This window comes from Typopeltis vanoorti, chromosome 26 (assembly GCF_054136105.1).
Source record: "Typopeltis vanoorti isolate ZY-2024b chromosome 26, IOZ_Tvanoo_1.0, whole genome shotgun sequence".
Lineage (NCBI taxonomy): Eukaryota > Metazoa > Arthropoda > Arachnida > Uropygi > Thelyphonidae > Typopeltis > Typopeltis vanoorti.
In genome coordinates, this window is record NC_143574.1 from 9,040,859 (window position 1) to 9,066,737 (window position 25,879).

General features: G+C 36.5%; 1 protein-coding gene across 1 annotated transcript in view; it reads right to left on the reverse strand.

The window, feature by feature from the left end:
- The window catches only part of LOC150092305 (rab GTPase-activating protein 1-like), a 323,417-nt gene that overhangs the window by 128,393 nt on the left and 169,145 nt on the right, over positions 1-25,879 (reverse strand). The window contains exon 14 of the mRNA XM_090414840.1: positions 14,279-14,392. Coding sequence (XP_090270966.1) covers positions 14,279-14,392 — 114 coding nt within the window. The remainder of the gene's footprint in view (positions 1-14,278; positions 14,393-25,879) is intronic.

Genomic DNA, 25,879 nt, shown 5'->3' on the forward strand with positions numbered 1-25,879 from the left:
TGGCATTTTCAGGGTACATAACTGATGTAAGGCACTGAAAAATAAAAAACTGTTACTAACTATAATCAACCGATTCCAATTATATTAGACAAAGAACAGAGCATGTACAATACATGCATAGAGCGTGCATGATCTCACTTGTTGTTATTTAGGAACGTTCTATAGTTGGCACTGTAATTCAGTTCAGGTGAGTTAAGAGATCTAATAGGGTCTTCCAGATTACGGGAGATTAGTCCCATGATCTGGAAGATTAGTCCTTGGTTCCTGTTAAGGTTTTGTATACAGCGGGCAACTGCTGTGGCTTCTTTAATAATTCGGGAGCAGAGTCCTCCTCTATGTAAGGAATTGTGCTTCTATCCCACTCTATGATATGGTTCGTTCTTGAGAAATGAAAAGCCAACCCCAATTTTTCTTCTCTGTTATTATTGACATCACCACTGTGTTCTTTTTGCCTAATTTCAAGGCTCCTTGAAGTCTGGCCAATGTAATTCAAGCTGCACGAGCAGGGTATGTTGTAAAATCCAACACATTTGAAGAAAGGATGGCTATCTTTTGGAGATCTTAAGAATTGCCTAATCGTTTTTGTAGGTTTAAAGGCCACTCTTATTTTATGTGGTGTAAGGAGTCTTGCAATCTTATTCGAAACTGTCCCAAGTATAGAATGACGATGGTAGAATATAACGCATGTCATCTCGTTGTCTTTGTGGGGGGAGGGGGGTCAGAGAAAGTATCATGTGGACGAGTCTTCGAGGAAATCTGTGGTAAGGTTGTTAGATATCAGGGATAGTTCTTCCTGGAGGTTTTGTTGATCTGTTGTAAGGAGAGAGGCACGGTTCTTACAACAGATCAACAAGCCCTCTCCCTGATATCTAACAACCTTACCATGAATGGATTTCCTCAAAGACTCGTCCACAAGATACTTTTCTCTGACCCCCCCCCCCCCCACAAAGACAACGAGATGATATACATTATATTTCTACCATCGTCATTCCATACTTAGGGACAGTTTCGAATAAGATTGCAAGACTCCTTAGACCACATAAAATAAGAGTGGCCTTTAAACCTACAGAAACGATTAGGCAATTCTTAAGATCTCCAAAAGATAGCCATCCTTTCTTCATATATGCTGGAGTTTACAACATACCCTGCTCGTGCGGCTTGAATTACATTGGCCAGACTTCAAGGAGCCTTGAAATTAGGCAAAAAGAACACAGTGGTGATGTCAATAATAACAGAGAAGAAAAATTGGGGTCGGCTTTTCATTTCTCAAGAACGAACCATATCATAGAGTGGGATAGAAGCACAATTCCTTACATAGAGGAGGACTCTGCTCCCGAATTATTAAAGAAGCCACAGCAGTTGCCCGCTGTATACAAAACCTTAACAGGAACCAAGGACTAATCTTCCAGATCATGGGGCTAATCTCCCGTAATCTGGAAGACCCTATTAGATCTCTTAACTCACCAGAACTGAATTACAGTGCCAACTATAGAACGTTCCTAAATAACAACAAGTGAGATCATGCACGCTCTATGCATGTATTGTACACGCTCTGTTCTTTGTCTAATATAATTGGAATCGGTTGATTATAGTTTGTAACAGTTTTTTACTTTTTAGTGCCTTACATCAGTTATGTACCTTGAAGATGCCAACAGCCTTAGTTGGTGAAACTAGTTAGTATAGCATAGTTGTTTATTATATGTACTTGATCAATATAGTCCCATTAGAAGTCATTCCACCGCTAAATTTTATTAAAATTGAGTATTCATATCAGACAATCTATATCACTTATCAAAAATATTATTCTCATTTCCTTATTAATAAGGTCAAGGCAATTACTTACTTACAGATTTAATGATCAGCTTTGATACCATGCCATTGTTTACAAACATTCCCTTGGATAATGCTTTATGTTTGTTATCCCAAGATTTTTCGAATCTCAGAGCTAAGATTTTAAACTCTGTCATGCATCCAGTTGGAAAAACAAGATCTACAAACACACTGAATATAGCCATGAAACTCCCTGATCACTCTGAACTCTTTGATCAACTATTATTTAAAAACTTAAGGTATTATTTATTGTTTTCTATTCAATCTCAATCATCACTTTAGAGCTGATATTACTATTATTAAGAGAAACTTCCAGGGAGTAAAGGACTTATCGAGGGAGGCCACATACTATATGCACCAGCTATCATACTTATTCTTGAATTCATTCACACTGCTTGCACTCACAACATCCAATGGCAATCCATTCCAATCACGCTATGAGAGAAAAATCTAGCCCTCACCACCTTAGTGGCATTCATTCTTAGCTTGCAAGGATGCCCAGTTGTCCTTTCCCCACCCTCCATAAATTCAAATAAATCATAATCACTCCTCTTTCTCCTGTTTGCTAGTGTCTGCAGTCTACAAATTCTCAATCTGTCTTCATAATCATTCACAATCCTGATATCATTTTTAACACTCTCCTTTGCACACTCTCTCCAGTATATCAGAATCACAACAGAAACCAGGAGACCAGATGAGCACACAATAGTCCAAGTGAGGTCTTATCAATGCCTTGTAAAGAGGCAAACTGACATCCTTATCTTTACATGTGAATGTTCATTTCAGCATTGCTATTATCTTTTGAGTTGTATTTGCAATCTTTGCCACCTAGCCCCTAAGTTCAACTTCCTATCTATTAACACTCTAAGATCCATAGCCTCATCAGTTTCTTCTAGCATAATCCCACCAATATAATACAACATTGGATATCTAATCATGCCAAAGTGAATGACTTTACATTTACTGACATCCATTTTTCCATGCCCACAGTTCCAGCCAATTCAAATCATTCTGCAAGCACTGCATATCAACAGCATTCCTGATAATCCTACCTATCTCTGCATCATCAGCAAATATCTGCATGTTGCTTGTCAAATCCTTCCCAATATCATTAATATACAGATTGAATAACAGTTGACCAAGCACTGATCATTGTGGTACACCACTGGTTATTTTTTTATTTATTTATTTTATTTTTTTATTAATCTTTAAGTACTACCCTTACATCACGTCCAGACTTGATATAGTGGTAAGACTTATACGTTGGTTAGACATAACTGGTAATTAATTTACGGAATTAACAACGCATCCCTTATCCGCTCTACCAAAGACCAACCACTTCCCCTAGACCTACCTGGTGTATACCAGGTCCCTTGCAGCTGCAAATTGTCCTACTTTGGCCAAACAGGCAGAACAACAAATATCAGGATTTCAGAACACCAAGACTACATCCGGTTTCACCAGTACAGCCGCTCTGGGCTGGCAGACCATGCCTTAGATACCCACCATAAAATTCGTTGGAAGAAGACAAAAATAATCCATCGCAGCAAGTTTAAATACGAAAGATTATTCAAAGAATCTTCAGCAGCTCTAAAAAACGTTCCTAACCTCAACAAATTTGGGTGCATGAAACTGCCCCAAATTTGGGAGACTTTCATTATGAGAACTTCAGCCCAACGGCCAAGACTACCAAATTAGCCCGCAAGAGGGCACCATTAGGACTTTAGGAACAAAATTAGTGTCTTAATTTCTTCCTCATTTGCTTTGTTAGTTCCTGTAGTGCACATACCATATCTTTATGTTCCTGAAGATGACAATGTGACATTGTCGAAATATAGAAGTGATTCATTAAAGTTATCTTTAATTAATTTACTTTATATGCGTTGTTAATTCCGTAAATTAATTACCAGTTCAGACTTGATATAGGCCTAAGCCTTTACAAGTGTTTTACCCTATGCCTGTTCTAGTTATCATTGTAGTCATTCTCTGGTAGCGATGCCATGCCACCAGTGTGCCCTGTAGGGCCCTCAAGGAAAGAACTTTTATATCCCTCTGTGTAAGCCCAAGCTGTTTTAAGTCCTTATAACTATCAGCACTCCATACGCCATGTAAAGAGATGGTGGCGCTGGTAAACCTCGGAGTTGTCCCATGCTCCTCCCGTATCTTACTAACTAGAACTTGGCTATTTTTATAATAATTTACTTTATTATTATGGCTACAGGCTAGTGGGTGCCCTGTTCCCACCACCTGGGCATCAACTACCCAAACGTCACCATCTCTTTTAATCACTAAGTCTGGCTTACACAAACCCGCAGAGGTCCTATAATGCGGTTCCACCGCAGTCTCCCAACCTTTGTTCTTAAACCGGTTGTTCAGAATGGAGGCCACGGCATCATGTCTCCTCACATGGACCCCAGGGGTGCGGAAGCAACACTGGGCTATATGAGACAATGTCTCACTGTAGTGGCAGCCAGCCCTACAGTTGGAGTCGTCACTACCCCATTGAGCTGTGCAGGCAGAGCACTGATCCTCGTCCTGATAAGGTCAATATACTCGAAACCAGGGAGGAGTCTGGTGCCATCCCCTACTCAATCATGCTGGGGAGGCACCAGATAAGACTCTTTTAAAGGAGTCTTATCTGGTGTCTTATCACCATCTACAGAACAGTGTAACAGAGATGCCCATCTCTTGTGTTCTGTGGGTGCTGACTCGATTAAAGTACCTTGATAATGTGACCAGCCTTTAGCCCGCCTAAAGTCTTCTTGTATTAATAGGCTATAGAAAGCCTCTCTGCAGATGGGGGAAGAAGATAGTTCTAACTGCGCGATTCTTGACAGCCACAGGCATGGGATCAGCCCACCATCCTTCACCTTCACATGGAAATATGCAGTAAGAGTGTCAGGAGGCAGTTGGAGCCGTGATCTCATGGCTGAACGGATAGCCCTGTCCATTCAGGACAGTACCGAGATATAAGTCCTACCAAGCACCGACTTGTGGTAAAAGCGAGGTAGGAGATAGGGGGAAAGGAGAAACAGTCTTTGCTGGGGCTTGAGAGGAGCTTTCCTCAAAGAAGAGATCCCAGCTTCTAGGATAGAAGGGACAGAAGACCTTCCCTTTGGGGTGAACATGATACCGAGGTATCTCCACTCTTCCAGGATGGTCAAAGCATGCAACGGCCTCCCACGCAGGGAAAACTCTATAGTCTCGACCTTAAGCTTCTTGTCACGACCAGAGGGGACAAGAGCTAAAGAGCAGGACTTCTCTACATTAATAGAAAGGCCTCGAATAGAAAAGAAGTCAACTGCTCGGTCAAGGAGTTCCTGCAAGCTTATCTTAGTAGAGGTTACGAGAATAAGATCATCTGCAAAGGCCATAGCATTAAAGGAAGAAGCACCTAGAGAGTAGCTTACATGGCTAGGAAGAGAATGAAGAAACTCATTTATGACAGAGTTAAAGAAAAGGGGAGATAGAGGATCACCCTGGCGAACACCCTGCACTGCAGGAATAGAAGTTGCACGGGACTCTGTAGTGATAGTGATGGAGCTACCCAAGTATAGCTCCATAACATAGGAAAGAAAGGGTTCTGGACATCCAGCAATAGACAGCGCTCGAAGGAGAGCAGGAAGGGAGACACTATCAAAGTCCTTTTGGAGGTCCAGCGATGCCATATATAGAGGCTTAAGGTGGCATCGGGAATCAGAGAGAAGAGAAGAAAGAAGATATATATTCTCGCACAGTCATCTGAAGGGACAAAAGCTCTCTGTCTATAATCATGCTGTATATGTTGCTGAAGTCGTTTAACTAATATTTTATGATAGAGTCTAAGTAACACAGGAGAGATGGTAATAGGTCTAAAGTCTGATACACAGCTTGAAGATTCTTTCTTCAGAATGAAGATAGTTCTTGAAGCACGTAAGTATGGTGATATTACTTTACTGACTGTCCACTAAGTCTTGAAGAATCTTCAACGGCACCTTCCGAAGCCTAGACGCAGGAAAGCCATCAGGTCTGGAGGCAGAGAAATTGGATGGAAGAGCTGCTTTAATCTCCTGGATGGAGACAGGCTGATATATTTGAAGGGCAGGAATGGACCTCAATATCGTAGGTTGGTCATCATAATCAGGGAAGTGTGGAGGTGGAGCAGAAAAGACTATCCCAGAATTTGACAAAATCATCATGTAGGTCTGCTAGAGGTGGAGAGAAAGCACCATCATGGATGGTTTTGGCACACTGCCCTCTATTCTTTTTATAGAGGGCCTGCATAGCTGCATAGGCCCTCTTCCTCTGCTTCTTATTTGACAAAGTCATTGTAGAATGAGATGTAGGCTGATGTTGACAAGGCATGAAGTGTTCAGAGAATTCAGCATGGAGGTAGTCATTCAACTGATCTGTGATATCCATTCCCAGAAGAAGAATATTCGAAGAAGGCAACCACATCATCGGTGTCTTCCCCAGAGAACTGTGGGAATACCTGCTGTGGATTTATGGTTCTAAAAAATTCTTTGTTATCTATATTAGAACTTATAGGTAGAGACATGTTAGTATCTTGGCTCACAATAAAATGTTACAGAAATATTTCAAATATTCTATTTTTCTCAATAATCTCCTGACTGCCCGATATGAATTCAAAGACCAACTCACTGTGATTGATCGATTTACTAACTTTTATTTTTGGGATTGAATCACATCCTGTCGACTGACTGCGCCATTGTTATGGTATCTCCTTTATATGGTTTGCATATTCTTTAACTATATTACCGTTATATCTTTATCTACTCTTGTTAGTTATGTATACCCTACTCACTCATACAAGTTTCCCTTTCTTTATACAAGCTAAATTTTGGCCGCTCTTAAGTTTAATCACATGTAATTTTATCTTTGATTAGGGCTTTGTTCAAGTATGGGATGCCGCCATTAAACATATCCTCTGAGACAGTTCACCTGGTAAATAGTGACAAATTTATATTTTAACTGCGCCAGTCAATACTGAGGAAAGACGAGACTCTTATCCAAGGTGACTCTCTCAGGGTGATACACAGTACTAAACTTCCAACAATAAATAAACTAATTCCTATTCTCTTTATCTTTGCATGCTTTATCATTTGTTTCCCCTTCATTATAAGTTAATATTTCGTGGCTAGAAATATTAACTTATAATGAAGGGGAAATAAATCCTTTGATGTTTATCTGCCAGTAAGCGAAACTCTAAGAACTAGGACTAAGATCTATGAGTTTCATACCGAAAAACTATCAGCAAATCCAAGTGTAAGTAACCACTTGGTAGTACAACACCAAGGCAACCTGTATCAAAGGTGGAGCAAGCTCCCTCACTATCCTTGATATTTTCTCATAATGTAAAAACACAGCCCCTAGGGGATGTAATTGCTCCACCTTTGATATGAGTTGCCTTGGTGTTGTACTACCAAGTGGTTACTTACGCTTGGATTTGCCGATAGTTTTACGGTACGAAACTCATAGATCTTAGTCCTAGTTCTTAGAGTTTCGCTTACTGGCAGATAAACATCAAAGGATTTGTTTCCCCTTCATTATTATTAAGGTTGCCAGAAAAATAGCCTTTTGGCTTTTATTCTATGTTATAATATTAACTCATACTCGTGGGTCCCTCCCGCTAGGTTCGATGGTAATTTTATGAATGGCTATTTGAATTCATATAACAAGCTGGACTCAGGCAAGTGCTATGAAACATATTTATTAAATCAAGAAATTATACATGAGAAAATATAAATGCTTGGTTAACTATATCGTGTTGCTAGCAAGATCTCAATTTCAATATTAACATTACAATACAAGAACAAATTACTTGGATCACTTCTATATATAATTTAACAAACTTCTAGCTTATGTAGCCTATCCTTTATCACTCACGTGGTCACTAGTTATATCTCACAACATATCACAATCATCTCTTATACAAATCCCTTCTAGGGAGACATTTCTCAAACAGGGACAGGTCAATGCCAAAATAGGGATAGTTCCTAAAGTTCTTTACAATATGTCCATTACACAAAATATCCTATAGAATTCACACACAAAACTTCAACTGGAAATCAGAATATGACAATCTACATTACCATTCCTGGAATGACTTTCAGTTCTTTCTTCAGCCTTGTCTGGACATCAAGGCTCCTTTAAGGTCTACAATTCTCCGGGTCACATATGATAGCTGCACGACCAGGTTCTCATGAATTGGAAAGGCGATGTGCCTTTCCAATTCATGAGAATTGGAAAGGCACATCGGAAGAGATAAAGTTGAGCGTTTGTCTTTAGGAGAAGGAAAACGAGAAGACAATTTGTTAATAGGTGAATACGTAGTTGTTAAATCATATTTCTTTAAAATTCTTGTGATAGGTTCTGAAATACCGGAGATATAAGGAATAGGCACTCGACGTATTGAAACTTTGTTGTTTTGTGGAGGATTATAAGTCGAGTGCCTATTCCTTATCTCTCCGGTATTTCAGAACCTATCGCAAGAATTTTAAAGAAATATGATTTAACAACTACGTATTCACCTATTAACAAATTATCTTCTCATTTTCCTTCTCCTAAAAACAAATGCTCAACTTTATCTCTTCCTGGAGTTTATCAAATTCCTTGCAACTGTGATCTTTCCTATTTTGGACAGACTGGACGTTCTCTTGAAAAAAGAATCCAAGAACATCAATCCTCCATTCTTCACAACAAACCTGAAAAGTCTGGATTGGCTCAACACGGGATTGAAACTGACCACAGCATCTTTTGGTCCAGGACTCGCCTCTTACATAGATCCCGTTATAGGTTCGAACGTTTGTTCAAGGAAAGCGTGGAGGCCTTACTCCATCGTCCCAACCTGAATCGTAATGACTGTATATCTATATCAAAAATCTGGGAGTCTAATCAAGATTACTCATTAATTTTTTTTTTTTTTTCAATCATGTCTCTACTTCAAAATGTTCCGTTTTATACTTAATACTTAGTGATATAACATCACGTGGCGTGTTCTATTTTTAACGATCTATTGTTAGTATTCTAGCTTGTATTTTTTAAAACTGTTCTTGTAATACCACTGAAGATGGTCTGCTATTTCCAGACCGAAATATTTGGTTAATTAAATATCTTTCTTGTGTTTATGTGCATTCATCATTCAGTCTCATGTCACAAGTATCCTTAAAACAGGAAAGAGAAAATAAAATAATGTAGAGCTCCAGGAAATAGGGAAGGATGATTTGAATAGTCTGAACAGTATGGCTATCAGTTTAATATGGTGAGGCAAAGTATAAAGTTTCAATTTGGGCTAAGGGGATTGCAAGTGATGTATTATATGGATGGAACTGCGGGAAAGTGATAAGACAAGGAATTTGAAGTTATTCACACATATCACAGAAGTGGACAAAACTGCACAAATGATCACTTCTTATATTATTAAGAAACACACAACAAGGAAAATTGCAAACATGAGCTGCATCCTAAAAGGCAAATCTATAGTAAAAGTAAAACATTTCAACTCTTCGGGCATGCTTAGTGATGATGGGATTTAAATATGGAAATAGACAACAGAATTAAGCAATACTGGTATAGTGAGAAGTCAAATGGATAAATTTATATGAATAAGAGAGAAATTAGTCAAAACACCTTAAATAACTATATGCAAGACAGTGTTTAAACCACTTTTTTCCACTTATGAATTGGAGAGTTGGATTAGAAATATAACAGTTCATCAAAGACATGAGAGTTCTGAAAAAACACTGTTAGCATTTAAGAATGTGTCAGTAGAGCTAATTTCTGGTGGGTATGTTCACTTGGAATGGAAAAGTTAACAAAACAAGTGTTTAATGCTAGGATGTCTGAAAAAAGACCAAGATCTAGGTGAGATGGTGCAGTTAGAATTGCCTTAGAAGACCAAAATATGAGATCTAACAATATTGAGTCCTGAGAAATGACAGACTAATTCAGAGGAAAACTGTTGATTGAAGGTTAATGATAATGTAAACTTTAACAGGTATTACTATCACAATATCCTGTACTTCCCTTGAGGGTACATATTAGCAGTTTTATGATGACGAGGTTCTTGAAATGTGGAGCTGATAGATAAGATTCAGAGATAAGTGATTTTTTTTTAATATGACTTCCCAGCTATGTAAGGATCCCAGAGTTCAAAATTTCATTTCTTTATTATTATTATTTACAAAATCCAGAAATCCTGCTCTTGAGGCCAAATATGGAACTTAAGGTGCTCTTATACTGTGATAAAATCATATCCTGCCTCGAGACAATCATAAACATCCATGGTAGGATTTGAATCCACAGTTTGCTGAATGGAACTGGTACATCAAACATATAGCCAGTTAAGTCAGCAGTAGATATTATGTGATCATAATTAAGACAATGTGCATCATAACTAACTGTACTCTTGATCAGGTTGTAAATGAGTTATGTAACAGGTAGAGTTCCGGTGGAGTAGGAGTGGATGATATTACCAGTGCATAAAATAAGTGAGATTCAAAATAGTGCATTAAACTATTGACCAGTTCATTTCGGGGGTAATGATAAGCTTGTTAGAGTGGTTTGGTCAGGGTTAGAATAGAAGACTGGATTGATAAAGATATCTTTATAGATATCTCTATAAAAATAGATAGATAGATATAGAGAGCAGCAAGCTTTGGGAAAGGAGGGGACAACTGAATTAGATACAAGGGTGGTCTGAAAAGTTCTCGGCCTCGACCATAGATGGCAACACTATCGACGAGATTTTTTTTTTTTTTTTTTTCAAAGTTGGTACATCTGTCATAAGCATCCATGTGAAATTGCAAGTCATTCTATCAAGTAGTTTGTTTTATACAGCTGTCTGAAGCAAAAGTGTTGTCTAAAAGAAATTCATTCGAGGTTCATAAAAATTTACGGGCACTCTTCTCCTTCGTTTTCGATGATTAAGAAATGGGCTGCCAAGTTTAAACATGGTCGTACCAGCCTTGAAAATGATCCACATGAAGGACGTCCAAAAAGTGTAACAACACCAGAAATCACTGATCAAGTGCACGATATGGTATTGGATGACAAGCAAGTCAAAGGGTGTGAAATTGCTGAGACTATAGGCATTTCACAAAAGAACGTGCAGGATATATTTTGGAAGAAGAATTGCAAACGAAAAAACTCTGCACAAGATGGGTTACAGCAGATCAAAAATGCAATTGCATGAAAATCTCTGAACAGTGCTTGGAGCATTTTAACAAGAATAAAACCGATTTTGTGTGTCGATTTATTACTATGGATGAGACTGGGATTCACCATTACACGTCAGAATCCAAACAGCAGTCAAAACAGAGGACAATTGCGGTTGTTAACACCAAAGAAGACAAAGTCGGTTCCATCAGCAGGAAAGGTCATGGCATCTGTGTTTTGGAATGCTAAAGGCATTTTGTTTATTAATTATCTTGAAAAGGGTAAAACAATAACCAGGAAATATTATTCCGATCTTTTAACCAGACTATATGAAAAAAATCATGAGAAAAGACCCGGTTTGCAGAAGAAAAAAATCATCTTCCATCAGGACAATGCACCTGCCCACAAAAGTGTTTTGGCAATGGAAAAATTAAGGGATCTGCACTATGAATTGTTGGAACATCCACCCTATTCCCCAGATTTGGCTCCTTCTGACTTCTATCTCTTCTCAAAACTAAAACTCTTCCTCGCTGGTCAGCGTTTTTCTTCAAATCAAGATGTGATTACAGCTGTAGAAGGGTATTTTGCAGATCTTACTGACAAGCATTATAGGGATGGGATAATGGTGCTGAAATAAATGTATTAGTCTTAATGGAGATTATGTTGAAAAATATAAATAATTTTGAAATTATAAATTTGTTTTTTCATTGTTAGGCCGAGAACTTTTCAGGCCATCCTCGTAAAGGAGGAGGATACACATACAATAATTTTTCTGGACTTTGTGAAATGTTTGAACAGTATTCTATCAAATTATGGGAGAATGATAATTCTCCCACCTGACACTGAAATGAACATGAATGAATAGTAGCAGCCAACAATGGTTGAATGAATCACTACAATAGGTAAAATGAATGTCTAGCAGCCAACCATTTCCCTGGTGGCTTTGGAATGGTTGGCTGCTAGACAACAATGAATTGAGTATAAAGTGGGGAGTGAGTGAGTGGCGAGTCATAGGGCTAATATTGTTTAATTTATATATTGACAATATAGTTTGAGGTCTGAAATGAGTGGTATTCATAGTTATCTGCAGATGAAGTGAAGAAAAATGGGGAGGGAAACAGCAGGGAATTCCGATGTGGTCACTTCAGGGTGACTTAATAGGCTGTTTCGGAGAATGTTAGTTTAATAATACCTACACTATAGGTAATGGAATGCAGTGACACTATTGACTGAAACGTGCTTCAGGTGATAGTGGTTGAGGATCTCGGAACACATCACCCATGTAGCATAGCCAGACAGTGGATTTATGTGAGGCAGAGTTTAAGACTTTTTCTTCAAGGGTATCTATGAAGAAGTTGACCAGGAGTAGAGAAGGTGGAATAGAAACTTCTCACTCCAACACACTGATTGACCATTATGTCAATGTGTTGGAGTGAGAGGTTTCTATACTGGCTTTAAAGTGGGCTGAGTTTTTTATGTGTGAAAGTCCACATATCTGGGGGGGGGGGGGGGGGAGCTAGGATTATAAGGTCTATAACATCAACAGGTCAAGAGATAATCCTGTTAAGGAGCGTTCTGATTAGACATTTAATCAAAGTGTGCTCACACAGTATACTGGCAACATACTTTCACACATATAACAAAACATGCAGGACAGCCAATATCAGAATATCTGAACACAAGAACTAATTCCAGTTACACCAATACCGCAGCCACTCAGGACTTGCTAACCATACTTTGAACACCCACTACAGGATACAATGGAAGAAGGTCACTCTATTACACTGCAGCAAATACAAACATGTAAAGCTGTTCCTTGAATCTGCCTCATCCCTGAAAAATTTTCCAAACACCAACCCCAAATTTGGGAAGCATACATTCTAAGATTGTCAGCCCAATTTAGCTCACTAGGGGACACCATTTAGGACTCTAGTCCCGACTTCTGTTACCTTTCTTCAGCCTCATTTGCTCAGTGTTAGTACCTGAGTGCACACGATTGGTTTTTTTTTTTTTTTTTTGATCCCCAATGATGGCAATGTAATATTGCTGAAACATAGGAAAGAATTAAAGTCTTTTATAATTGATATTTTAATATACATTATCTCCTGAAACATTAATAGTAAAAAGGGTTAAATTTAAAGGCTACTGCAACAGCTGTGAAAGTCACTCAGAGGATTAGTGCTATACTGAAAAGGATGTAACAAAGTAGGGATGTAACCGTGCCATTATATTGAGGCAGTAATCAGGCCAAACCGACTACTATGGAAGATCTAGTGTTCTGAATATCGAGGAGACATGAAAAATGATCCTGTAGAGGACCCAGAGGTGACTGACTAAGCTTGAAGACAACAGAATGTTGAGCATATATTGAGGGGGGGGGGTATGTTTTGCAGAACTTGGCAAGTGAGGGTGGAAGAAGGATGAGGAGGAAATATCATTGAAATATAAGCTGGTTAGAAAAGTTAGAAGCTGTATAAGGCATTGTAAACAAGAAGACAGAGGTTAGCTTTTTTACACAGAAGTAGGGTGTAGGTGTAGAATGCATTGCCACTGTGTATAGTGAGTGCAATTTAATAATTAACATAAGATAATTCAAAATGAGGTAAGGCAGGTATTGTGCGTAGAATGGAAGGACTTCCCATGATCAGTGCAGTGACTAGAGAGGCCTTGAATAATACGATCCACACAGTTGCCTTAACTTACATACCAGACCAGCACATTTATGATCATATGACCAACTATTTTTAGCCTGTCAACTGCTGGGACTGGATTTGCGCATTATAACTACAGATACATGTATGCTTATTCAAGTTGTCTCATCTGTTTTGCATGGAAAAACTTATGTTATCAGCAGAAATAATACTGCTGTTTTTGAATAAGATCAATTAACTCAGCCATGCACAAAAAGGCCTGTAAAATTCTTCATGTCACAGACATGAACCCAAAACTCTCATCTAGATTATGTTTTGTGAAACCATTCAATTATGAAGGCATTTAGGCATTTATAAATCATTTTAATGCTGTCAACCATTAAAATTATATATACAACATAATCTACAAACCTTCAAAATATAACATATTTATATCTAAGCAGAGCTAATCTGGTAGTATTTGCTGCTTGGAATGGAAAAGATCAGATGGATATGCAATGAAAAAACCACCTAGAACTGTAACATCACAAATTTGTTGTATTTTTATGATATAAATAGTTTTTATTGCTGTTATTTAAATGAAGTATATCTTTAGCAACAAGAATCTCCATTTGACTGCTTAAATCTGAAAATGGGCTTACTTTGCAAATTCTGAATAATGAATCTTGTCCATTGCCACCACTATCTTTAAAAAACTCATGTGCTGGAAATGTTCGATTGATATCCCTTTGAATAACATTTTCGCATGGAGAATCCTAAAATGGGGGGAAAAAAATTACACACACACATATATATATTATCTTTTATATGTAAAGAAAATAATGCTACAAATTAATGCAATATCCACGGTCAGCTATGATTAACACTGAGTTTTAGGGATAAGTATAACGAATGGATAGCAATTAATCATTAATTACAGAACTGAAAGAACCAGTAGTTTTAATGTTTGCTGAACTTGGCAGACAAATGGTTGATCAAAATTTCGATCAACCATCTTAATCTTAACAATAATGGTGGCATAAAAATCCAAAGAATTTGGATGGCACACATTCAGCCCACTTGACTTCAAGTTTCCAGCAAACCCTTATTTTAGGACCCTAAACAATAATTTCAGCTCTTATTGGCCACCATCTATACAATTTTGTTCTAACTTATGTCAGAGCATGTTGCTCCCTAGCTTAATATATCTGTTAATGATTTATAACCAAATAGATAATAATAACAACAGGAATCTAGATTTGAGTAAGCCCCCCCCCCCAAAAAAAGAAAGATCAGGCCAGTATTAATGGTTGATCAAATTACTGTACTTTAGCATACCATTCAGATTGTAATGTAGCTTGTTTCTTGTATAAATGTGTGTACTCCAAATGATGACTAATATGAAGATCAAAACGTCGCGTGATTATCTTGGTTTATATTAAACTGAAGTTATAACTACTATAACACGATAGTTATTTCCATAATTTTTTAATAATATAATTAAAATAAAAATAAATTAAAACCAACAAGAGACAAGCTATTAGTAGAAACATGGAATGTCCATACTTTATGGGCTCCTGGAAAGCTAGACTTATTTTGCAAGGAGATGGAGCAATACTGTGACATCCTTGGATTAGCAGAGATGAGCTGGACGAGTCATGGGAGATGAGAGGTGGAAGACTCATCTGGCTAGCAATATTATAAAACATAAGACAGGATTTGGATTTCTTCTCATTAAACGAGAAACATTATTGGATACAAACCAGTAAATGAAAGAATAATGATGGCAAGATTTGCAGCAGGACCATTTAACACCACAACAGTTCAGGTCTATTCATCCACTTCAGAAAATAGTGAAAAAGAAATAGTTATTCTATAGCAACTTGGAAATAACCTTGAAATCAGTACCAAAGAAAGATATGCTAATATTGGTGGAGATTGGAAGGCAAAGATTGGAAAGGACAATGAAGGATGGAAAAGAATAATGAGAAATATAGATATGGAGAATGCAATGAAATTGACTTCAATTTGCCTTAACGCATGACATGATAATATGCAACACAATTCCTGCAAAAAGTGGATATAGTGGTTACCAAACAAAACTAAGAACGTGCTAGACATGATACTCAGCAAGAGATGGGTCACATCAGTTCAGCAGTGTTGAGCATTTCAAGGAGCAGACATGGAATCAGATCATAGTTTAATGAGTGCCAACATCAAGTTGAAACTCAAGCAACAAGTAAAGGCACAGTTTCAGAGTGATATGAAAACATTGAATGAGAAAATTACAGGAAAGGTGTATAGGAAAGTTGAGAAGAATTGAAATTCAATACAGAAAAGGAACTGGAGGAGAGAAACAACAAATAAGAGTCATCATCAAATTCCTGACATTTACTCTCAATGGGTGTACAGGATATGATAAGTACTACATGAAAAATTTACATCATTACTAACTTCCTATCTACAATTTTCCTCCAAATCAATCTGTTACCTGTCAAGGCTTCAACACTGTCAGATCTTATAATTCTATCTTCTAAGGCACTTTTTACCGTATCAATCCACCTATATCTTGGTCTTCCTCTGCGTCTTTTTCCTGTCAACCTGGCAGAGAACACTTGTTCTGCTAATCTTTCCTCTCCCATTCTGTTTAAGTCACCATACCACCTGAGAAGGATGAGGAGGAAATATCACTGAAATATAAGCTGGTTAGAAAAGTTAGAAGCTGTATAAAGGCATTGTAAGCAAGAAGACAGAGGCAATCTCTGTTTTCCTGGTTGACATGCCTGGTCAGTGTTTTTTTTTTTTTTATCACTGTGCTGTCATCATCACTGCAAGTTTCATTTAGCATTTCATTTAACATATTCCTGGATGCCAACAATGTCAAGTTCTTTCCTAATAGCCTCATTATTAATATGATATCGCCATTGATGCTATCTGTTCAGGCCCCAAATCTTTTTCAGGACTCTCATAGCTGCAGTCTCTAATCTTTGGTCAAGTGTTTTACTTCTAGTCCAGCTCTTAGATCCATAAATTAAAACAGGTTTGAACACTGCTTCTATACAGCTAATTTAATGTTTTGACTTCTCTCTTCCATATAAATTTATTCAGTTGACTTCCTACCATACCAGCTTTATTTCCTGTTGTCCATTTTCATATTTAATTTACCATCTTCACTAAAAATTGTGCCGAAGTAGCTGAAATGTTTTATTTCTTCTATAGGTTTTCCATTCATGATGTAGTTGATATTTTCAGTGGTTCTGCCTATTTTCATTGTTTTTGTCTTGTTATTGCTGACCTTCATGCCAAATTTATTACAACAGTTATTCAATGTAGTCAAGAAATCTTGCTGACTTCTACTGGATTTATTTAAAAGTATAACATCATCTGCATAAAGTAAACACCTCCAATTTTGATACCAGGTTTAATACCACTTTCCTTCCTAATGTGATCCATATAGATCAGGGATTTTCAATTGGTGTGTTGCGGCACACCAATGTGCCACGAGATTTATGAAAACAAATTAATTGAAAGAAATAATGTCATAATTTGCATATTTATTTATTAGTGTCTGGTCTTCGATCTCCTTGTGTGTATAAATCAATCAAAATTATGCCTATTTTTTACCAGATCATCAAAAAAATTAAAAAAAAATATTTTTAGTGTGCCGCAGAATTTTAATAATTAGTCTAGGTGTGCCATATTATGAAAAAGGATGAAAATCACTGATATAGATAATAAATAACAGATAGGATAATGTATATCCTTGTGTGACACCAGATTTAATATCAAACCATCTTCCTGTACTTCCTTCAATTCTAACTGCTGGTTTACAACTTAAAGACTAAGTACTGCTTGATATAATGCCCCATTGGCACTATATAACTTTAGCGTTTTGAATAGCTTTTCTCTTGGCATCTTGTCATATGCCTTTTGCAGGTCTAGAAAACTTAAATACAGATCTTTGTTATATTCCTATCATTTCTGAATTATCTGTTGTAAAGTGAAAATGTGATCTATTTGACAACCCCTTTTTGGCCTGAATCCAGCTTGTTCTTCACCAAGCTTCTCTTCCACAATGCTCTCAACCATTTCTCAAGTATACTGGCATAAATTTCATCAGGAACACTCAGTAGCGAAATACCTCTGTTCAGTTTTATTTCCCTTTTTATATATATAGGTACTCTCATAGTACCATCTCTACACCAATCATCTGGAATTCATCCCTCTGTCAAGGCTCTCTGAATTATGTATAGCAGCCACTGTAAGACTTTTATACCTGAATACTTCAGCATTTCTGGTCGAATATCATCTTATCATCTACTTCTGCTGCTTTTCCACATTTCAGCCTTTTGATGGCTTTTTCTACTTCCAGTATGGATATGTATTCCTGATTTCATGCCTGGTTAGTGGTTTTTTTTTTTTTTTTTTTTTTTTTTTTAAATCACTGTGCTGTCATCACTGCTAGTTTCATTTAGCAATTTTTCAAGGCAATTACTCCATACGTCAAGGATATCTTTTTTCTCCAGTTTCATATCATCTTTGTCATCTTTAATTCCTTTTACAGCACTCTTTCCTCTATTTCTGAGTTTCTTAAACAACCCTCCAAAATATTTTGCCACCTTCTTGATATTTATTTTCTATGTTCTTACCAAAGTCTTCCCATGACTTTTGTTAGCTAGTTTTACACAGTGTTTAGCTTTCTTACATTTGTCTCTGTATTCTCTAAGAGCAAAAGCTGACTTATTTACCAGGAACTTTTGATATGCTTTCTTCTTTTCCTTCACAGCCTGTTTAACTTCCTGTGTCCCCTAAAGAGTTCTGATTTTTCTATTCTTGCAGACATCATCACCACATGCCTCTCTGGCTGAATCAATCAATGATTTCTTCAGAGCTTGCCACTGAATCTCCAAGGTTTGATTCCTGTCCTCTAAATTTTAATTTTTTTTTTTTAATGTTTGTGTATTTTAGTCTACAGTTCACATCCGAGATCTGCTCAACTTTTATTTGCTTTAAAACTTTCTTGCATGCTCTTCTTTTCAATATGAAATTCAATTTTATCGTGCTCAAGACTAAATGGTGATTACTTCCAATTTCAAATCCTCTGTACACTCTGGTGTCCTGCACCAGAGGGGAAACATCACTATCAACAATAACATAGTCAATGAGACTTTTCTTATTCCTTGCATCTCCTCTCCGTGTGATTTGCGCACATTTTTATGTTGGAACATGATGTTAATAATAACCAGTCCATGTCCTGAGCAGAAATCCAACAAGTATTTGTAATTATTATTAGCTTTGCTCTTTTTTCCAAATTTTCCCAAAATATTTTTGTATGTCTGACAATCATTTCCTACTCTGCTATGTAGATCCGTAACAAGGACCAACTTTTCCTTTTTCATTGTGTCAGTTGCTTTCTCTAAAGTTTCAAAACATTCCTCCAATTCTACCTTAGTAGAACCTTCTGTGGGACCATAGGCACATATAAGTCTTATTATCCAGTTCCCCATTCTGATATTTGCCCACATCACTCTACTTGAAATTGCCTGCCATTCAAAAAAGATTAGCCTCATATTTAGTGTTCAATACTATAGCTACTCCTTTTCCTTGATTGTCATTGCCCGAATATAACATTTTGTATTTATTGCTTAGAAAGATCTCACCAGTTTTTGCCTTTTTTTGTTTCAGTCACCCCTATTATATCGATCTGGTACTTATCCAATTCCTCAGCTAGCTCCATTTCTTTGTCATTCAGGCTTCTTATGTTGATAGTACCGATCTTTAACTCTGGTGATGTTGAGTTGGAGTTTGTTTTCAGATTTGTTCCGGTAGCTGACTTTTTGCTGTTTGCCCTGGTTCCCTGGCGAAAACAACGGGGCCTTGTTTAAACGGGCGATGCCCCAGCTGGTATGAAATTCTGTCATGTTGTACCATCATTTAATATTGTGGTTTAACCAATAAGGATACAATTTGGTTGGCTAAATCCCTAATTGCCAGCCCATCCTCATTCATTCAGTATCCAGGTAGATACCTAACAAGGTGTCTCACGAGAAGGTGAGGATTGGACATTAGGTCAGAAGCCCTGGTCGGTTCTCTGCATTCCTTTAAAAGCTATGTGGAGGTCTCCTCTCAGTTATACAGCTTTGACCGTTAATCACCTTACCAGCCATTAAAGATCAAATACACATCCTCAAAAGTTTCGTATCCATCATAAATTTCAATGTAATATCAAAGGTATTACAATTTTAATATGCACTTTGCATCCATGGAAATGTGGACGTATATATACGTCCTGGCCGGTAGCGTGGTTAAGCATCCCCAAATTAGAGTCTGCAATCAAAAAAGCAGTGGAACAAACATTCCCAGCAACAAAAAAAGCCAAAGAAGAGATGGATTTCACAGGAGATATTAAAGATAATTCAAGAATAGAGGAACAGTGTAAGGATATCAATGAATACTGTGAATATAGAACAAGGGAATTATATAAGAGGATCTGAACATCAACAAGAAATGGAGTGCAAAGCAGAGGATCATAAAACACGAAAATGGTGAAATCTTGATTAACACAGAAGAAACAAGAGAGAGAGAGAGAGAGATGGACAAAATACTTCTAAGAGTTACATAAGACACAAGGAGATGTTGAGGTTCAAAAAGAAGTTCAATGATGAATTGAGAGAAACATTACAACCAGAAACAGAGAAAGAACCTGTTATCCTGAGGGATGAGGTTGTAAAAGTACAAAAATAAATAATTTACGATCTGCAGATGATATTCATTATTGAAGGAGATGAAGAGGAACCAGAAAGAACAGTGCTGAAGTTAAGTGAAGAAGGAAAGAAATATGGATTGATAATGAACATTGATAAAACAAAAAATGATATTCGGAGAGAAGATGGAAAGCAAATATACTGATTCTAAAGGTCAATGGAAAAGAGCTGGAAGTTTGAAACTTGACATAACTAGGCAGCAATGTGATGCATGATTCAGACTGTAAAAAAAGATATAAAATGTTGGATAACAAAAGCTAATATAAACCTACAAGCAATGGACAAGATATGGAAAAGTAAATCAGTGAGCCTTCCCATAAAGCTGAGACTGCTGGAAACATGCATTTCACAAGTACTCTCTATAGTTGTGAGACATGGGTAATGGTCAAAGACACTGAGATAAATATTGGTTTTGAAAGAACATGTTATAAAAAAAATTGTACAAAATGGATGGGTGCAAAAGGTAGCAAATGTATTGCAAAGTAAACTGCAAAGAGAATCTAGTGCAAATCATAATTCAAAGAGAACTAAAGGTTTTGGAGATATCTGCAGAATGGATAACAGTAGAAAGATCAAATTCCTGATGCTTGGTGCAATGGCTAGTATAAACAGAGGAGGAGAGCCAAGGTAAGAGTGGGTAGATGATATAAAACAGTGGTGTGGAAAGAGTTTGCAGGGTTTGAGTCACCTGTCAATGGACAGAGAAATGGCAAAGATTACTGAAACAAGCATTAGACCCATGGGCAATGATGATGATCATAACATATATAAGTTTTTAAACCTACATCATGTTTGTACCATGAATGAGCAGAAAGATGAGGAAAGAAAAGAAGAAACCTGTTAATATTGAAACCCTGCAGATTATACTCTTAAGAAGATACAAAAGAAAGAAGGCTGTTTTAAAGGACAGCAGTAAAAGCATGGAAGACAAGGAAAGAAAACATGTTCTGTGAGCTTGAAGTTGAATGTGAAGTAGTATTGAAAACTAAGTTATTTTAACAGATTTAGAGGGGAGTGGGAGAGTTACTGATGGTAATTTCAGTTAATAGTGACCATTGAAATACTTGTAAAAAATCAAGAAGCAGAAATTGGATATACAGGTAACCCTCGTATAATATAACGCAGATGTCAGGTTCCACAAAAATGCTGTGTTATATAAATTGCATTATGCGAGCCTCAGATCACATAGAAAAAGTAGGGTTAGGTTCCAAAATCGTTTTTTTTAAAGATTTTATAAACAATGTATAATGTAAATAATGTAAAAAAAATCAAACAAAAAATATTTTTATTTAATTCAGGTAATTCATGTACGTTAAGAAAACAAATAAACTATGAAACAAATACATAGTACAAAATTATAAATTGTACGTAAACTTCATTGCATATAATACATAATGTTTTAGGCAAAATAAAATAAAATGAATATTTTAATCATCATCACTCTCTTCAAAACTAACATTTCGTAGATGTTCTTTATTTACGAGTGGCTGAACGTCATCATCACTTGAAATTTTTTGGACATCGTTAGTATAATTCTCATTGCATACTTTGGTTGGTTTAGTTATTACGAAGTCGTAATAAGATCTTGCTTACCACTATGCTGCAATTTTTTATTAAGTTCATAATACGGAGCTAAACAAATATCCAATTGTCTCATGAATTTTCTCGAGCGCTCCATTGAGAGATCATTATCCATAAAATAACTTTCTTGCCAAGTCCAATCCTGCTAATTTCTTTATACTGAATTCTTTAACGGATTCATCACAATCAGAATCTTCGGCAGAATTTTGCCATTTGGTTCGATGTCATGTATTAACTGTACCAGTTCCTCCTCATTTAAATCTATTTCACCATCAATTAATTCACTAATTTCGTTTTCAACCACATTGCAAAAATGCTCTAAGTGGCCATTACTATAAAAATATATATTTTTTTAATATAAAAAAAAGCATTACATTATTGTATGTAACTCACCAAAAAATAAAGTACTCAGTTTGAGATTAACACACTTATGATTTTTAATGCTCTTTCCTGGCAGAAAACGAAGACAATTTTTGACAATAAATAATTTATACGGTAAACAATTGACGTACATGCGTGCTAAAGGGTATTTCCTCTAATATAAATTCGCTACTTATAACTACATGCGCGATACGGGAAGATGGAAATTTAATGAATATAAAATTAGATTTTTAAGTTGCGCATTGAAAAATGTATGAAAAGATAAAGGACTACTACAGTTTGCAGACAGTCTTATATCGAAACTGTGTTGTATAAGTACCGCATTCAACAAGGGTTACTACAATTTGTAGACCACGTTATATCGAAACCACATTGTATAAGTACCGCATTATACGAGGGTTAACTGTACTGTATAGGTCAGCGTATAATACGATTCTCAAATATTACAGAAAACCCCTTGAAATCATGGGTCATCTTATACAGCGAGTATAAAAAGGGAAGCTTCATTTCTTGGATGAACATTTAGGTAGTTACAATACATTGTTATATAAGAAAATAGGCAGTGTTCATAAACAAATCAGATTAATTTTTTGTTACATAAATTTATTTAAAATATTACAATAGATATAAGTCTTAAAAAACAAATAATTATTAACCTCAATTTTCATTTTAATTTTCTTCATCATCTGTTGAAAATAGTTCTTCAGATTCATGTTTAAATGATCATCATATGGATCCCAGTTAGAATTCAGTGAATTGATTTTGTTTTCATCGTCATCACAACAGATCGTCTTCCATACCATCCATAAGATTAGAGATACCACACTTTTTAAGTGATTTTATTACAGTCTCTACTTTTACTTTATTTCATGCTTTGATCACAAAATTGCAGAACATATCAAGTGATGCAGCACGCATAGATCCACTGTTTGTAACTGGTGATTTTTCACCAGTCAACATCCAATTATTCCACTCTTCTAGCATGTGATCTTTAAATGGTTGGTTCAAGCAGATGTCGAGTGGTTGCAATATAAAAGTTAAATCACCTGGTATAACAGTAATTTTTGTGTTTTTTTTTTCCTAGAAGACTTTTAATATTCTCAGTTAAATGAGTACGAAACATATCCCATACTAATAAACTAAGTGTCTTCGTTATACCGCCTAGCCGCATGTTCCACGCATTATTTATCCATAATTTCACACCATTTTTGCGCATCCATCCTTTTTCGTGAAAATGTACAAAAACACATGAAGGAAATTTTATCTTAGGTTCAGTTTTATGTTTGAAGATCATCATTGGTTTTAACTTGGTTCCATCAGCTAAACATGACAACACAACTGTAAACCTTGTTTTTTCATTACCTGTACTTTGAACTAGCACACTCTTACTGCATTTAGATTCCACTGAAAACACACCCCAACTCAACATCACCAGAGTTAAAGATCGGTACTATCAACATAAGAAGCCTGAATGGCAAAGAAATAGAGCTAGCTGAGGAATTAGATAAGTACCAGATCGACATAATAGGGGTGACTGAAACAAAAAAGACAAAAACTGGTGAAATGTTTCTGAGCAATAAATACAAAATGCTATATTCAGGCAATGACAATCAAGAAAAAGAAGGGGTAGCCATAGTATTCAACAATAATATGAAGATAATCTTCTTGAATGGCATGCAGTCTCAAGTGGAATTATGTGGGCAAATATCAGAATGAGGAACTGGACAATGAGACTTATTTGTGCCTATGGTCAAACAGAAGCCTCTACTAAGGTAGAAGTGAAGGAATTTTTTGAGGCTCTAGAGAAAGCTACTGACACAATGAAAAATGAAAAGTTTGTCCTGGTTGGGGATCTAAACAGCAGAGTAGGAAATGATTATGAGACATACAAAAATATTTTGGGAAAATTTGCAGAAAAGAGCAAAGCTAATAATAATGGCAAATATCTGTTGGATTTCTGCTCAGGACATGTACTGGTTATTACTAACACCATGTTCCAACATTAAAATGTGCACAAATTCACATGGAGAGAAGAGGCAAGGAATAAGAAAAGTCTCATTAACAATGTTATTATTGATAGTGATGTCTTCTGTCTGGTGCAGGACACCAGAGTGTACAGAGGATTTGAAATTGAAAGTGATCACTATTTAGTCTTGAGCAGGATAAAATCGAATTTCATATTGAAAAGAATAACATGTAAGAAAGTTTTAAAGCGAATAAAAGTTGAGCAGCTCTCAGATGTGAACTGTAGACTAAAATAGACAAAGATTATTGAAGAAAAAATGAAAAAGTTTGAGAACAGGAACCAAACCTTGGAGATTCAGTGGCAAGCCTTGAAGAAAACCCTGATTGATTCAGCCAGAGAGGCATGTGGTGAGGTTGTCTGCAAGGATAGAAAAATCAGAAATCCATGGTGGACACAGGAAGTTAAAGAGGCAGTGAAGGAAAAGAAGAAATCATATCAAAAGTTCCTGGCAAATAAGTCAGCTTTTGCTCTTAGAGAATACAGAGACAAATGTAAGAAAGCGAAACACTGTGTAAAACTATCTAAACAAAAGTCATGGGAGAACTTTGGCAAGAACACAGAAAATAAATATCAAGAAGTGGTAAGATATTCTGGAGGTTGTTGAAGAAGCTTAGAAATGGAGGAAAGAGTGCTGTAAAAGGAGTTAGAGATGATAAAGGTGACATGAAAACAGGAGAAAAAGATATCCTTGAAGTATGGAGTAATTACTTCGAAAAATTGCTAAATGAAACAAGCGGTGATGACAGCACAGTGATAAAAAACACTGACCAGGCATGCAGTCAGGAATACATATCCATACTTGAAGTAGAAAAAGCCATCAAAGGCTTGAAATGTGGAAAGGCAGCAGGAGTAGATGATATTCAACCAGAAATGCTGAAGTATGGTGGTATAAGAGTCTTACAGTGGCTGCACTGCATAGTTCAGAAAGCCTGGAGAGAGGGACCAATTCCCGATGATTGGAGTAGAGCTCTAATAGTACTCATATATAAAAAGGGAAATAAAACTGAATGTGAGAATTACAGAGGTATTTCTCTACTAGAATTACAGAGGTATTGCAAGATATATGCAAGTATACTTGAGAAATGGTTGAGAAGAAGTGTGGAAGAAAAGCTTGGTGAAGAACAAGCTGTATTCAGGCCAAATAGAGGCTGTCAGGATCAGATCTTCACTTTACGACAAATAGTTGAAAAAGCATGGGAACATAACAAAGATCTGTATTTAAGTTTTGTTGATCTGGAAAAGGCATATGACAAGATGCCAAGAGAGATGCTATTCAATACACTACAGTTATATGGTGTCAATGGGGGATTATATCAAGCAATACTTAGTCTATATTTGAGTTGTAAGTCGGCAGTTAGAATTGAAGGAAGTACAGGAACATGGTTTAATGTTAAATCTGGTGTCAAACAAGGATGTACATTATCCCCCCTGTTATTCATTATCTATATGGATCACATTATGAAGGAAAGTGGTATTAAACATGATATCAGAATTGGAGATGTTAATGTCAA